At 50.3% G+C, this 13,045-nt stretch overlaps 1 protein-coding gene across 1 annotated transcript; it reads right to left on the bottom strand.

Moving 5' to 3' along the window:
- Nucleotides 1-3,277: 3,277 nt before the first annotated feature.
- On the bottom strand, nt 3,278-7,771 carry SPACA3 (sperm acrosome associated 3). The gene is made up of 4 exons (XM_019732480.3): nt 7,448-7,771; nt 6,494-6,652; nt 5,935-6,013; nt 3,278-3,736 (listed from the first exon to the last, which is right to left on the bottom strand). Exons 1-4 carry the CDS (start codon nt 7,632-7,634, stop codon nt 3,670-3,672), a joined length of 492 nt encoding a protein of 163 aa, XP_019588039.2. The 5' UTR covers nt 7,635-7,771; the 3' UTR covers nt 3,278-3,669.
- Nucleotides 7,772-13,045: the final 5,274 nt, after the last annotated feature.

Genomic DNA, 13,045 nt, shown 5'->3' with positions numbered 1-13,045 from the left:
GGAAGGTAAAGAAACCACTGGGGGAAAAAAAAAGAAACTGCTGAAAGAAGACTTCCCAGTGCCGGGTGGGGGTCTCTGTCCAGACTCCCTCTCTCCACAAGCATTTTCTGTGTGCCCACTCTATTTCAGGCACTGTGCTAGTCCCTGGGGATTCAGAAACCAAGAAGACAGTCTCGGGGAGCTCAGAGTCTCATCGGGCAACAGAACTTGGGGCAACAGACGAACCTTAGCAGACAGAGCTACATTGGAGGTGCCCGAGGGTCTGTCTGCTGGGCTGAGACGGAGCAGGTTTTGGTGGAAAGCCTTGAGAAGTGGGTGGAAGTTGCCTGGCAGGCAGGTTTATAGAAGAGCTATCTGAGCAAAGGCTTGGGAGCAGACAAGAACTTAGAGTGGTCGGAGAAGTCACTCTGAGTTGATAAAATTAGGACAAGCTCTGACTGAAGAGAAAGGAACAGCCACTCACAGAGCTGAGGAAATGGCATTCCAGGAAGACAAGGGTGGCGTGAATCCCCTGTGGTGAAGGCAAGCTTGCTGCATGGAAGGAGAGTGTCTACTCCCTGGAGTGTAATGAGCAAGAGGAAGAATGGTAGCTGGTGGTGAATGGGATGAAGCAGCATGTTTTGCTCAGGGAACGAAATTCATGGATACAAACCAGCTAGAGCAAAAGTTGCTGAACAGTTGAGAAATGAATCTGTATGAGTCCGGGTCATGAAAGAACTTGTGTACCAATCCAAGGAATTTGGACTTTAACTGGAGAAAAGCCATTGGAACCAGGATGCCAGTGAGAGTAACAAGGTGGAAACTTCACTCTGAGGGGGGAGGCGAGATAGCAAGGGATACCCTTATGAGGCCATTGCAATGGTCCTAGGGAAAAAGTACTGGGGGCTTGATTTAAAGTAGAGGCATATGGGATGGAAAGGAGGGACGTTTCAAGAGATATTAAATAGGTAAAACAGACTGAACATAGTGACCCAGGGAATGCAGGGTCAGATCGTGACTTGGAAGCAAGGGGACCCCAGGGTACAGCCTGGTTACTCTACCCAATGTGAGCACTTCACTTAGGAATTGGGCCTTCCAGGGGGAACTACAGAGTGTTTAACTCTCGTGTACAGGCTTTGGCTGAGGCACTCTCCCTTGGATACTCCTCTTCCATCTCTGCTTGCTCCTGGTCAGCTTCCCATCCCAGGCCCCCAGGATCCCTGCCAGCCCCACCTTGACTGGCCCTGGGGCTATCACGCCAGCCCAGAGCCTCCAAGTCTTTTTAACAACTCTCCCTTTGATTCCAAGGGCCTCATTCCACCTACTCTTGGGTGAATGGGACCCAGGGGAACAGTCAGGTGGTTGCAGGCAACAGCCATCTAAAGTAAAGTTGAAGGAGAGGGTACAAATCTTACACAGATGGTGGGCCATGGGTCTCCAGCTGTTGAGGGAGAGAGATGACTGTGGTGACGCAGGACAACCAGCTCTCCTCACAGTACAGTGACGACAAGCACCATGGAGTTATATTGACCTGGGTGCAAATTTATCTCCACAGAGCCTCTGTTTCCTTATCTGTACAATGGGGATAATAATGGTACCTCTATCACAGTTATTGTTCTAGAGTCTAACTTAGATAATGCATAGCACATGGTAGCACACAATGTTTCCTTTAATGTTAAAAAGAGAGCAGGGGCCGGCATGGTGGTTCAGGCGGTTGGAGCACCGTGCCCCTAATGCAGAAGGTCGCTGGTTCAATTCCCACATGGGCCAGTGAGCTGCGAGCTCTACAGCTAAGATTGTGAACAACGGCTCTCCCTGGAGCTGGGCTGCTGTGAGCAGCCAGAGGTTGGTGTGAGCTGCCGCGGGCTGCTGTGTGCTGCTGTGGGCTACTGTGTGATGCCATGAGTGGCTAGTGGCCAGTGTGAGTGGCCAGCAGCCAGTGTGAGCAGCCGGCAGCCGGCGAGAGCTGCCGTGAGCTGCTGTGAGTGGCCGACCGACAACTGGAGACCGCCTGCCTCAGCCGGGGTGAGAGGGCAAAGCTCCTAATACCAGTATGAGCCAGGGAGCTGTGTCCTACACAACTAGACTGAGAAACAACAGCTTGAACTGGAGTGTGGGGGGGGGGGGCGGAGGCAGGGGGAAGGGGGGGGAGAGAGCAGTAGCCCTATTAATGAGAATGGATCCATTAGTCGTTGATCTCCCCCAACCGTGGACTCCCAGGAAGGATCTGGTCTTTCATCACTGTCCACTTGTTGAACAGCCCTCAAGTTTTATCATTGTCTTGACTTGGAGGCAAGAGCTCCACTGGGATGCAGAACCGGAAACCAGGGTGAGACACAGGTGGGGATAGGAGTGGCCCAACACCAGACCAGTGGTGAAAGGAAAGTAGCCTGCTTCACCACTTGTGACACTCAGCCACCCTTCTGGCGTTGGCTGACCAGTGGCATTTGGAAACGGCAAGTTGGTGTGGAGGGGTGGTCGGCATCGTAGGCCACTCTTCTCCCTGGGCATCACCAGCCAGCCATGCCTCAACGGACAGTTCAGTACGTGGAGGGTTCCCTGAGCCCTTTCCAGAAAAATCTGCAATCTGAACTCAGGGCTCCGCCTCTCAGACATCACTTCAGTTGCTGGTCTTGCCACCACCTCTACAGTGATCCCGAGACTCCGCCCACCTGCCTTCTTCAGACATAGCTCATCCCCAGGGGCTGGAGACACTGAGCTCTAGGTTAATGGGAGACAGTGCTGCCTCCTTCTGAGATTCCCGCATATTGAGGAAGACAGAGAACTGCAGTTCGCTGACGGAAAGCTACCTGGGCCATCCACCCCACGCTCCAGCCTCCTAGCCAGCATGCAACAACATGAGTGACGGCTTCCATACCCAGGATGTGTCATCACTCTCAGTGGCACCCACTAGAGGGCACTGGAGAGCAGGGTTAGAGCCCTAGCTGAAGCCCCTGGTGGTAGCCACCAGTCATTGCACCACTCCTTTGCCCGCCGCCAGTGTGCTAGCCGTTGTCAGCTAGTGGGCCAAGGCACGCACCCTGGCCACCCTCGGGGACCAGAGCCTCAGAAAATAAGTGTTTCAAGTACCCTCCCAAACAAGCCGGAGGTATACAACACCAGACCCAAGTAGGTTTGCCAGATAAAATATAGGACACCTAGCTACGTTTGAATTTCAAGTACACAACAAAGCATTTTTTCATATAAATATGGCCCGTACGATATTTGGGACATACTTATAATAAAATGTATCTGTTGTGTATCCAAAATTCAAATAACTCGGGCATCCTGTTTTGGTTATCGTTGTTGGTTTTTTTGTTTGTTTTACTAACTCCAACAAACCTAGATCCAGGTAAAGGGCCCAGGAAACTCTGCCAGGTGTGGTTAAGAGAGGCACTGACCTCACCCCCTGCTCCTCCCCCGGCCTCCAAGAATACAGGCAAGACTTCCATGGTAAGCTTTTTGTAGTCCACCTGAAGCCCAGCCCAGGTGCCTAGGGGAAGAAGCCCTGAGATGCTCTGGCCCTAACACGCCACCTGGAAACACAGCGCTAGAACCACACTTACATAGAAGTGAGAACCACACTTATATGTATGCTTTATTAGTTGGCTTGTCTTCCCAGTCCTGCATCAGGAACCAAACCACATTTCGCAGCTTGCTGTGCATGGCCTGGTCCGTCCCGAGAGGGTCCTAGAGGTCACAGCCGTCCACCCAGTCTCTGAGGTCCTTGCCCTGGCAGTGCTGCCTCCAGGCCTCCCTGAGGATGGGGGGTGGGGAAGAGGAGAGACCAAATCAACAGCAGCCCTCAGTCTCTGCTCAGAGAAGAACAGGACGGAGGTGGGGCTTCTAAACCAGAAGTGAGGTGAAGAAAAGGGCTAACGAGGAAAAGAGAGAAACGTAGACTGTGTTAACTAACAAAGAACCCACTAGAAGTTAAAAAAAAAAAAAAAAAAATAGTGGCCCTTAAAAAGTCATCTATCTAGCCTCCTTATTTAACCAATGGCGACACATAGTAATTTGCTCAAGCCCCCTGTCCACTCAGAAGTCAGTGGCAAAGGCCTGGGGTCCTGGGGTCCAGAGACTCAGTCCAATGTTCTTTTCCTACACTGATGCTTCTGCTGACAGTGATGCCCCCTTCCATGTGGACAGCCCTTTACAGTTTTCAAAGCCCTGCCACATCCATCACCCATTTCTCTGCCCCATCCCAGCAGCCCTATCAGGTAGACTGGGCAGCTATTACGTGCCCTATATTCCAAGGGAAAAACTGAGACTGAGACACAACATTACTTGATCAAGATTTACAGCTAGTAAATGACAGAGCTGCACACACATCCAATTCTCCTGGGTCTTTCACTTGTTGTAACTATAATTTGTAGACTCTTCCAGGCCCTTTACCTTGTTCCAGCATCCCTTTGGCATCTTGAGGAAGAGAAGCAAGATCCTGGGGTCCTGGGGTCCCAAACTTTCATAACTAGTGTCCTCCATGATGTCAGTGTCAGTGACCAGGCGTGCCCCTAAGGACCTCTAGTGCTCTCGCAACCAAGAGTGAGAGACTGACCTCTTCGTGCTTCCGTTAGACTGTGAGACCCTTGAGGGCAAAGACTTGGGTCTCCGCCATGTCTGAAGCTCAGTACCCAGCACCGAGCCTGGCACAGGCGAGTTCTCAATGCGTGCATGTGGAAGGAATAAACGGCACGCTTTCCACCTTCTGGGATCAATTCCTATTAGTCTCTATCACCGCTAAGGGGTTCTACCTGCCACAAATGTACTCCCAGTGTACAAAAGAGAGTTGTTCTTTGATTTAACCCCAAAGGACCTGTTTCTTCCACGCCAGCTGGTGCCCCCAAGGCCTTAAACTCTTGGATTCCTGCCTGAGCTTACATTCACCCGTCCTGATCTTATACTTGTGCAATATGTCCTGCTGAGCCTGCCTCACCCCTGATTCAGTTCTGAGGGCTTCAACTGTTCTCAAACCAACATGTCTCCAAAGCTGTGGCCATTGTCAAGGCCCATCTCGGACCTTGTCTCTGTTCACAATCATTTTCTCCTCCTCCTCTCCCTCACCTATCACCTGTCCCCAGCCCTCCTCCACACACACTTACACCCAACCCTCTCCTGTCCATCATCTGTGCAACTGTTCTATCTGGACCTCATATCTCCCTAGACTCCTGCAAAGCCCCCCCACTGGTCCCCCTGCCTCGAATCTCTCCCTAGACATTCTGTGCCTTTCAAATTCCTTTGCCAGCCTTGTGAGTATCACATCTGTCCATGGTTCTGGTTGCACCGGCCAGCCAGGTGTTTCACCTTCCCCACATTCTCCCCCTGCTGCTCTCTCATCCAGAAATGTGAGTAAAGGGAGCTTGGAGACTAAGTGGAACTCTCGTCAGAAGAGGCTGAGAAACTGCTGTGCCGCTGCCACGGAGGTCCCTCAGTGAACCAAAGATCTAGTCTAACGCCCCATCGATGCACATCCAACTCCCTTGCCTAGAAGGGTGGCTTCCCCTCTTGTGGGACGGGGGTGGGGAAAGAGAAGGCTGACAGGGTGAGGATTGGAGCGCCCACCCTGCTTCAAGCTGGGAATTTAGTATTTGACCTGCTGTACATCGGGGGCCTTCATATAAAAGTTAGTTTTGATAAAGATGCCACAGTTAAAAACACAAACGGAAAAGGTTTATTAGGCCCAGATCTAGTGGACTCATAGGCAGAGGAAGTTTGGAAGAGCCCGGCTCGGCTCCGTGACCTCCAGGGAATTGCTATCCTCCCTGAAACTCAGTGTGTTATCCATAAATACCTCCGTGGTAGTAACCCCTACCACCCAAAGTTGTGCGATTAGACTGTGAAGCTTTGGAATGGTGCCTGGGAGAAAGCAGGCACTCAGAAAGGTTAGTTTCCTGCTGCCATCCACCAGTCCTGCTCACATCACCTGGCGGGGGGCTCCAGCCCAAAGCTACTCACCAGCTGCTAAGCCCCTGAGGCTGTTGAGCGATCTTCATGGCACAGATAATAGTGTCCTTGAGGTTAGGATTCAGCAAATCTGGGGTGGGAAGCAGAGAAACAGTGAGGGAGCAGGGGGCTGAGCTGAATATACACGAAAGTCTCTCTCTCTCTCTCTCTCTCTCTCTCTCTCTCTCCCCCCCCCCGTCTCTGTCTCTCTTTCACACACACACACACACACACACACACACACACACTCCTCCATCCTAAACCCAACACTGTCTCTTGACCCCTTTGAAAACACAGGCATTACTTTATCACTTTCATCTCCTATCAGAAGCAACCCCCCCCCCCCCATTGCTCTAGCACTCAGGACAGTCTCCCATCTGGGACCCCAAATGAGATTTATACAAGGTCCACCCTCATCACTTGCCCCATCCTGCTCTCCTTCGTAGGACCAGCAGGATGTGGGGGACTCCCCATTCAAAGATAAAGGTAAAAGGAGCAAACAAAACCACGAAGAGCAAAGGCTGGTGCAGAGGCCTGTCCCCAGCCAGCACTAGACTCAGGCCCCGCCTACCGGAGCAGTACATCTGGCACCGGTTGGGGACATTTGGGTTACGATCTCTGCACCACTTCCGACTGCTAATCTGGAAGATGCCGTTGTTGGTGCTTCCATCCGCTTCGTGATCCACAGCGGCTGTGTTGAAGCCACTTGTGAAATAGGCAAGACAGACCCCTGCATAGGGTGGAGACACGGGCTTAGGGGTCACCCAGACCAGAGCATGCAGCGTGCAGTTCCCACACGTTAGCTCCTTCAAGCCTCAGCTCCTGCTTAGAGGACATCAGGGCAGACGCCCTCCCACCCTCTTGGCAAATAAACACATCAAGGCTCAGCAGCTCAAAGTGACTTGCGGTCATTTACAGCTACCAAATAGCAAGAGTCAAGGCTGGACCTCAGGCCTCCCACCCCTAGGTCAGCAACCTTCCCGTTGTCTCTGTTCCACACATAATGGGGCCCAAGAAGTGTTTGTGGAATGAAGGAACAAGAGCTACATCTTCAGAGGCGAGCTGAGGGAGACACCGGTGGGACCTGTATAGGGGCCTAAAACTAGAGAAGAAAATAAGTCCAGGTGTGGCTGTGCTTGCAACTTCCTGAAACGGCCATCATTTTCAGAAGTTAACTGATTTGCTCAGCTTGCACTAAACTTCAATGGGAATGTCTGGTCCTCATGCCAAGATTAAAATTAGAGTACTAAGCTATTCTGTTCCTTTGGCTCCTGACTTGAGCCACAGTGAAAATGAAGGGACGATTCTGATTTGGCTGTCTGTTGCCTGCCTACTGTGTATTTGACTCGGTGCTGGGGGTTTTCTATCGGCCGTCTCATATAATCCTTGTTTTCCAAATGAGAACTGAGGCTCAGAAAGCTCCTGAGGCCACAGCCCTTGGGTGAAAAGGAGGAGGGAGAAGCAGAGGGAGGGAGGCAGCAGTGATGAGAAGGGGGTGAAGTCCACCAGGGAGAGGGGTTCTCACAGTCAGCCAGGCTATAGCCCCGGTATCCATCCAGGCCGAAATCCTGTAGCACTCTGGCCAGCTCGCAGCGACTGTAGGCCTTGGCCTCGCCGGTGGTGAGCAGGCAGCTGAGCAGAGAGGCAAAGGCCACCAACATGGTTGTAGGTGGGCACAGCCGCCTTCTGGGAGCCCCGCTCCTGGCTTGCATGCAGGCGGCAGAGGTGAAGCCCTCAGCACACTGGCTCCGAGCTGGGCTTTGAGATGGCAGGCCGCTCAACAGCCCTGGTGGTCCTCTCAGACAGCTCCCCCTTTGGAAGAAGAAGGAAAACAAGGCCAGGGCAATAGGGAGAAGGCACCAACACTGCCAGCCAGCTCCCTTGCAGCCCCGCTGATGCATCAGCCATACCCCTGAGGTCCAGGAGAGGGTTCTCTGTGGCCAGCCCCTCTCCCTTCCAATCTTGCTTCATACCACCCTGCCCCAGCAGCTGAGAGAAGAGGAGGGGAAATGGAGGAGAAAACAAACATATTTTAAGCTCCATTCTTCATGCCAGGCATTACTGAATCCTGAGGCCGAAGATTTCACAGCTAGGAAGGGGCAAACTTTGGACAAAGACCAAAGTTTATGTGAATCTGTAGCCCTGTGGGGATGTGGCCATGAGTGGATGTTCCCAGAGGAGATGGACCAAGCAGTGTCATCCGTGTAAATTAGTCCCTAGACCCAATTGCCAAGGAAACTCTTCTAGCACTAAGCCTCCCTCCCCTGGTCTGAACTGAAACAAGGTCCCCCAGAAAACTGCCACCTGCAGCCCTCTCAAATGGAGGATGCTCTTTCCCACACACACACACAGATTCCCAAGGCAATACTGAAACATGCCTTCATGCCCACAGCCCCTTCTAAACCATCACCTTGCAAAAGCCCCTCCTCCCTTAAAGCGCCCCTCACTTGTTTACCATTTTCTCACCTCCTGTTTGTTTTCAAACCCAGTGAAATGTACTAGCTTCCCCATTACCACTCGCTGAAACTGTTCTGCTTGGTCCAATGGATCCTTGTCAGTGCTCTCACAGGAGCTCTCCATCCTGTGGACCACTCCACCTTGTCTAAACTCTTGCCTCTCTTTGCTTCCATGATGCTCCCCTCTCCCAGGTTCTCTCCTCCCTCTCAGGCTATTTCTTCTCTTTCTCCGCTGTGGAATCCACTTCTGCCCAGGTCTTAAATGCTGCCATGCTTTCCAGGCATTCCTACCCTCAGCCCTCTTCCCTTCTACGGCAGGATATGCCCGGGACAGCCCTGCTCTTAACTCCACCGGCAGGCTGATGACTTTATATTACATCTTCCCGCAGCAGGAGACCTCATATGCAGCTGCCTCCAGGCTATCTCCACCGGGAGACCTCCGTCATCTCCAACTAAGTGTGCCGAACACAGAACTAATAGTCCCACTGAAATCTGCTTCTTTACATCTTCCCCTTCTCGGTTTAAAATATTCTCGGTTTTACACTCATAATGTTTTATCCAAACTAGAAATATGGATGTTATTCTTCACTCATTCTCTTCATCACTGCGTCCTGCAACCATCCCAACCAACTCATCCCAAAGGGCTGTTATTTTCCTTTCCCTGCCCGAGCATCATCTTCCCCTCAGGTCACACCACCGTCGTGGTATGCTGATGCTCTCCTCGTGTCCAGTCCTGGCCCTTCCTCCCAACGACTCTATACGCATTTACCAGAATGAAGTTCCAAAACAAAAAGCTTGTGACTCCCTTCGCTAGCCCCCTTCATCACTACTCCCGAGCACGATCCGCAGGGCCCCTCAGGACCCAGCCCTGCTAACCCCTCCCTCACTTCCCTTTTAAGTCCCAGGAATGCCATATTGTACACTCGGCAATCCTACCATCTAGAACAGAAACTCCCTCCGTTTCTTTACGTGGGTAACTCTTACTCATACTTCAACGGCCCCGTCAGAGATAAGTTCTCCAGCAAGGTTCTCCTGATAGCTCTCCCAACACTCCCACAGCACCCTGTGCTGTCCCTCTGCCACTCGAGACTGTAATATAGTATGTTAGTCTTTCCCACCACAAGGTAACGTCCCAAGAACAATGGCTGTCTTATGTGTCTTCATCTCCTAAGAGTCAAGCAGATGACTGGCTATTCCGTGGATGCTTCTTAACCAAAATTATACCCAGGTCATGACCCCGAGAGCGTGAGCCCTTCCCGTCAACATGTGGGGAAAAGAAAGGGATGAAGACAATTAACTGTGCTGGGTTTTTAAAACCTGGCAGACGTGGTGTCAGGCCTTTTCTGGATGTTTTCCAACTTAATCTCCTTGAGTCTGCTCAACAGTTCAAGGGGGATTAATATCCCCAATTTATAGATGAAGAAACCGAATTGACTGCTATACAGAGACTGGTTTTGATTTTTTGTGTAGCAAAGTAACTTAAAAGCAATTTATCCTGAGCATTTCACAGTAGGTCTAGAGGTATAAGGAGTCAGGTCTGGTGATTCAGAGACCAGAAACCTGCCAGCATGGGCCTCTCTCTCTCTCTCTCTCTCTCTCTCTCTCTCTCTCTCTCTCTCTCTCTCTCTCTGAACTCATCGCTCTCCCAGCCCAAGATGCACCCCGATCTTTGATCACCACCTTTGTTTTTCCATGCCCCTCACTGTCCAACCGAGCCCAGGGACCTTAACAGCTATAGGAAAATGGGGAAGGGGGCTCACTGATCAGGCGTTGTTCCCACCAAAGCTGACACAGCGGTTATAGTGGCAGTGGCAGAAGGGACCCAGAACGCTGCTTCAGCTCAGGACACCCTCCACGATACTGCCGGGTCTCCAGGCACCAAGCTTTAAGAGAATGATTGCAGAGGGCCTTCTGGAACTCCCCAGTTCTGTGAGCTCATCTTCTAGAACCATCTCTCACCCACTGAGCTTTGACTAGCCCTCTTGAACCCCTCAATTTCAAGGCCTGGAGACATAGTAGGAGTATCTAAGTCCAACTCCTCTTGCCCAAGTCTACACACACACACACACACACACACACAATACTTTGAAGGATGACTCTTCTCTTTCCAACAGATCCTTCAGGTGGTCACCCAGTGATGATGGCGGGTGCCCACGGCCTTCCCAGGCAGCCCATCTCACTATCGAACTCCGTTGACTGGCAGCAATTTCTTCTTTAATGCCACAAAATAACCCCTTTCTCCATCTGGATGATGAGTGTTCATTGAGAACAAGCCTGGAACAAAGACGATGCTGTCAACCCTATAGCTTGAGAGACAGAGACGTGAAATGGAAGGGCATGTGACACCCGTGTCTATGCTCCACAGAGGCCTCTGCTTGGGAGCCATGTGGCGTGGCAGGTAGAGCCCGGCCTTTGGAGTCAGGCTGACGTGGGCACGAACATAGGTGCTGGTGACGACGAGCTGGGTGACCCAGAAAAAGTGGCTTAACTTCTGTTTCCTCAGTTCTCCAGTGGGAATGCCAATACCTGAAACACCTTTATAGATGCTCCGTGCTTAGTACTTAAAGTACAGTGCTTAGTCCATAGGCACAATTACTACTAAGAGCAGAGCACAGCCCTAGCGTGTTGGGTGGCTCCATGGCATTGCGCCGCACCCCAGACTGACCAGGTTAGGACTGAGGGTTGGTGCAGCATCACATCAGCATTTCTTTTCTTTCTTTTCATGTTTTTTAAAATTTTGTTGTGGTACACACACTTAACATGAGCTCTACCCTCAACAAATTTTAAAGTGTACAATACAGTATCATTGACTATAGGTACATCGTACAGCAGATCTCCATAGCGTATTCAACTTGCTTAACTGAAAGTTTATGCTCTTGGATGAGTAACTCCCCAGTTCCTTCCCGCCTCCAGCCCCTGGCAACCACCATTCCAGTCTTTGATTCTATGGACTTGACTATTTTAAATACCTCACATGAATGGAATCATACTGTATTTGTCGTTCTGTGACCAGCTTATTTCACTTCACATAGTGTCCTCAAGGGTCATCCTCGTTGGTGCATATTGCAGAAGTCTTTCGTTTTAAAAGCCGACTCATATGCCGTTGTGTGCATAAAATACGAGTATATAGTTTCTTTATCCATTCATCTGCCAATGAACATGAGGCTGTTTCTACATCTTGGCTCTCGTGAAGGGCGCTGCAACGAACCGGGGAAGGCTAATATCGCCTCGAGATGCTGGTTTTCATTATTTTGGATAAATATCCAGAAGTGGGATTGCTGGATTATATGGTAGTTCTGTATTTGATGTTTTGAGGAATCTCCACTCAGTTTTCCATGGTGGCTGCACCATGTTGCATTCCCACCAACACTGTGCTAGTGTTCCAATTTCTCCACGTCCTCACCAACTCTTATTGTCTTTTGGAGATCATATCTATATATATATATATATATATACCTATAAAATGGCCATCCCAGCAGGAGTGAGGTGACATTTCACTCTGGTTTTGATTTGCATTTCCCTGATGATTAGCGATGCCAAGCACTTTTTTTCATATACCTGTTAGCCATTTACATGCCTTCTTTGGAAAAATGTTTATGCAGCATCAATATTTCTTAAAAGCTCCCCAGATGACTCGAGTATGTAGCCAGGCTTGAACTTTTGTTCAAGGGAACGAGCTCTGTACTCGAGTTAGAAAACTCTGAGTTCAAGGTCTTGCTCTACCCTTGACTGGCTATTTAGTCTTGACAAGTTAACCTCCATTTCCTCATGAGAGTCGTGAAGCTGTTCTGCCCACTGGAACCATGGTACTTAATGTCCCCTAGACTCGTTTTGCTCCTCTGTACAATGGAAATAATCCTCCCTCGCTGTCTCAATGCATGAAGACGCTTACCACTTAGATCAGTGCATTTTAGCTATTGTTTTTATTGTCTGGCCCTTGGTGGTGATTCTGTCTGTCTGAGTTTTGGGGTTTTTACTGCATCGGCCTGCTTTTACCATTTTATCGCTTCTTTTTATTGAGTAATCTTTCAGCTTCTTTTATTTTATTGCATGTTTTATTATTTCCCCCCTGACTCTCACTTTTAAATGGGGAATAAGAAACAGCAGCTCAAAAGGAACAGTTATGAGGGCAGACATGGCCCAGTTGGGGATCGGCCGGTCTTGGGGATCAGCTGAGCTCTGCACGACTCTTCCTTGTTTCCCCAAGGCGAGCTTGGATTCTTGACTACTTCCCAGCAGAGCTCCTCCAGCAGCATCTCTTACATTTCTGGTATTATAATACATTTCTGAAGTCCTGGCGGCACTTTAGAAAAAAAAAATACTGATGCCTGTGCCTGCCCCCACCCCACCCCCAGCAAATTACATCAAAATCTCTGGAGGTAGGACCCAGACATCAGTGTGTTTTTTTTTTTCAACGCTTCCAGGTGATTCCAAAGTGCTACCAGGGCTGAGAACAACTCTTCTAACCAAACTTGATAGTTGCCTAAATGTGTGCCCATGTTTTGTAAAACAGCACATTTTATATGCTTTTATATATGTCAAACACACCCTTTCTGCTCCAACTCTCTGGCTAAGTTCTAGTCCTCCTTAAGGCATCACTGAAGCTTGACTTCCTCCCCTGGGCTCTTTGGGCTGAGTTAGGAATCCCCTGCACCCTTGCACAGCGT

The sequence above is a fragment of the Rhinolophus sinicus genome, chromosome 12 (assembly GCF_057876585.1).
Source record: "Rhinolophus sinicus isolate RSI-liver-muscle chromosome 12, RSI-T2T, whole genome shotgun sequence".
NCBI lineage: Eukaryota > Metazoa > Chordata > Mammalia > Chiroptera > Rhinolophidae > Rhinolophus > Rhinolophus sinicus.
This window is presented reverse-complemented; position numbering and strand designations above follow the sequence as displayed.

Excerpts from the sequence above, each read along its gene's own strand:
- SPACA3 (XM_019732480.3), bottom strand. The coding sequence starts at position 7,634 with ATGCAAGCCAGGAGCGGGGCTCCCAGAAGGCGGCTGTGCCCACCTACA. Across the intron at positions 6,653-7,447 it reads GGGCTATAGCCTGGCTGACT|GGGTCTGTCTTGCCTATTTC; the intron begins GTGAGAACCCCT and ends CACCCTATGCAG. Across the intron at positions 6,014-6,493 it reads GTGCCAGATGTACTGCTCCG|ATTTGCTGAATCCTAACCTC; the intron begins GTAGGCGGGGCC and ends TTCCCACCCCAG.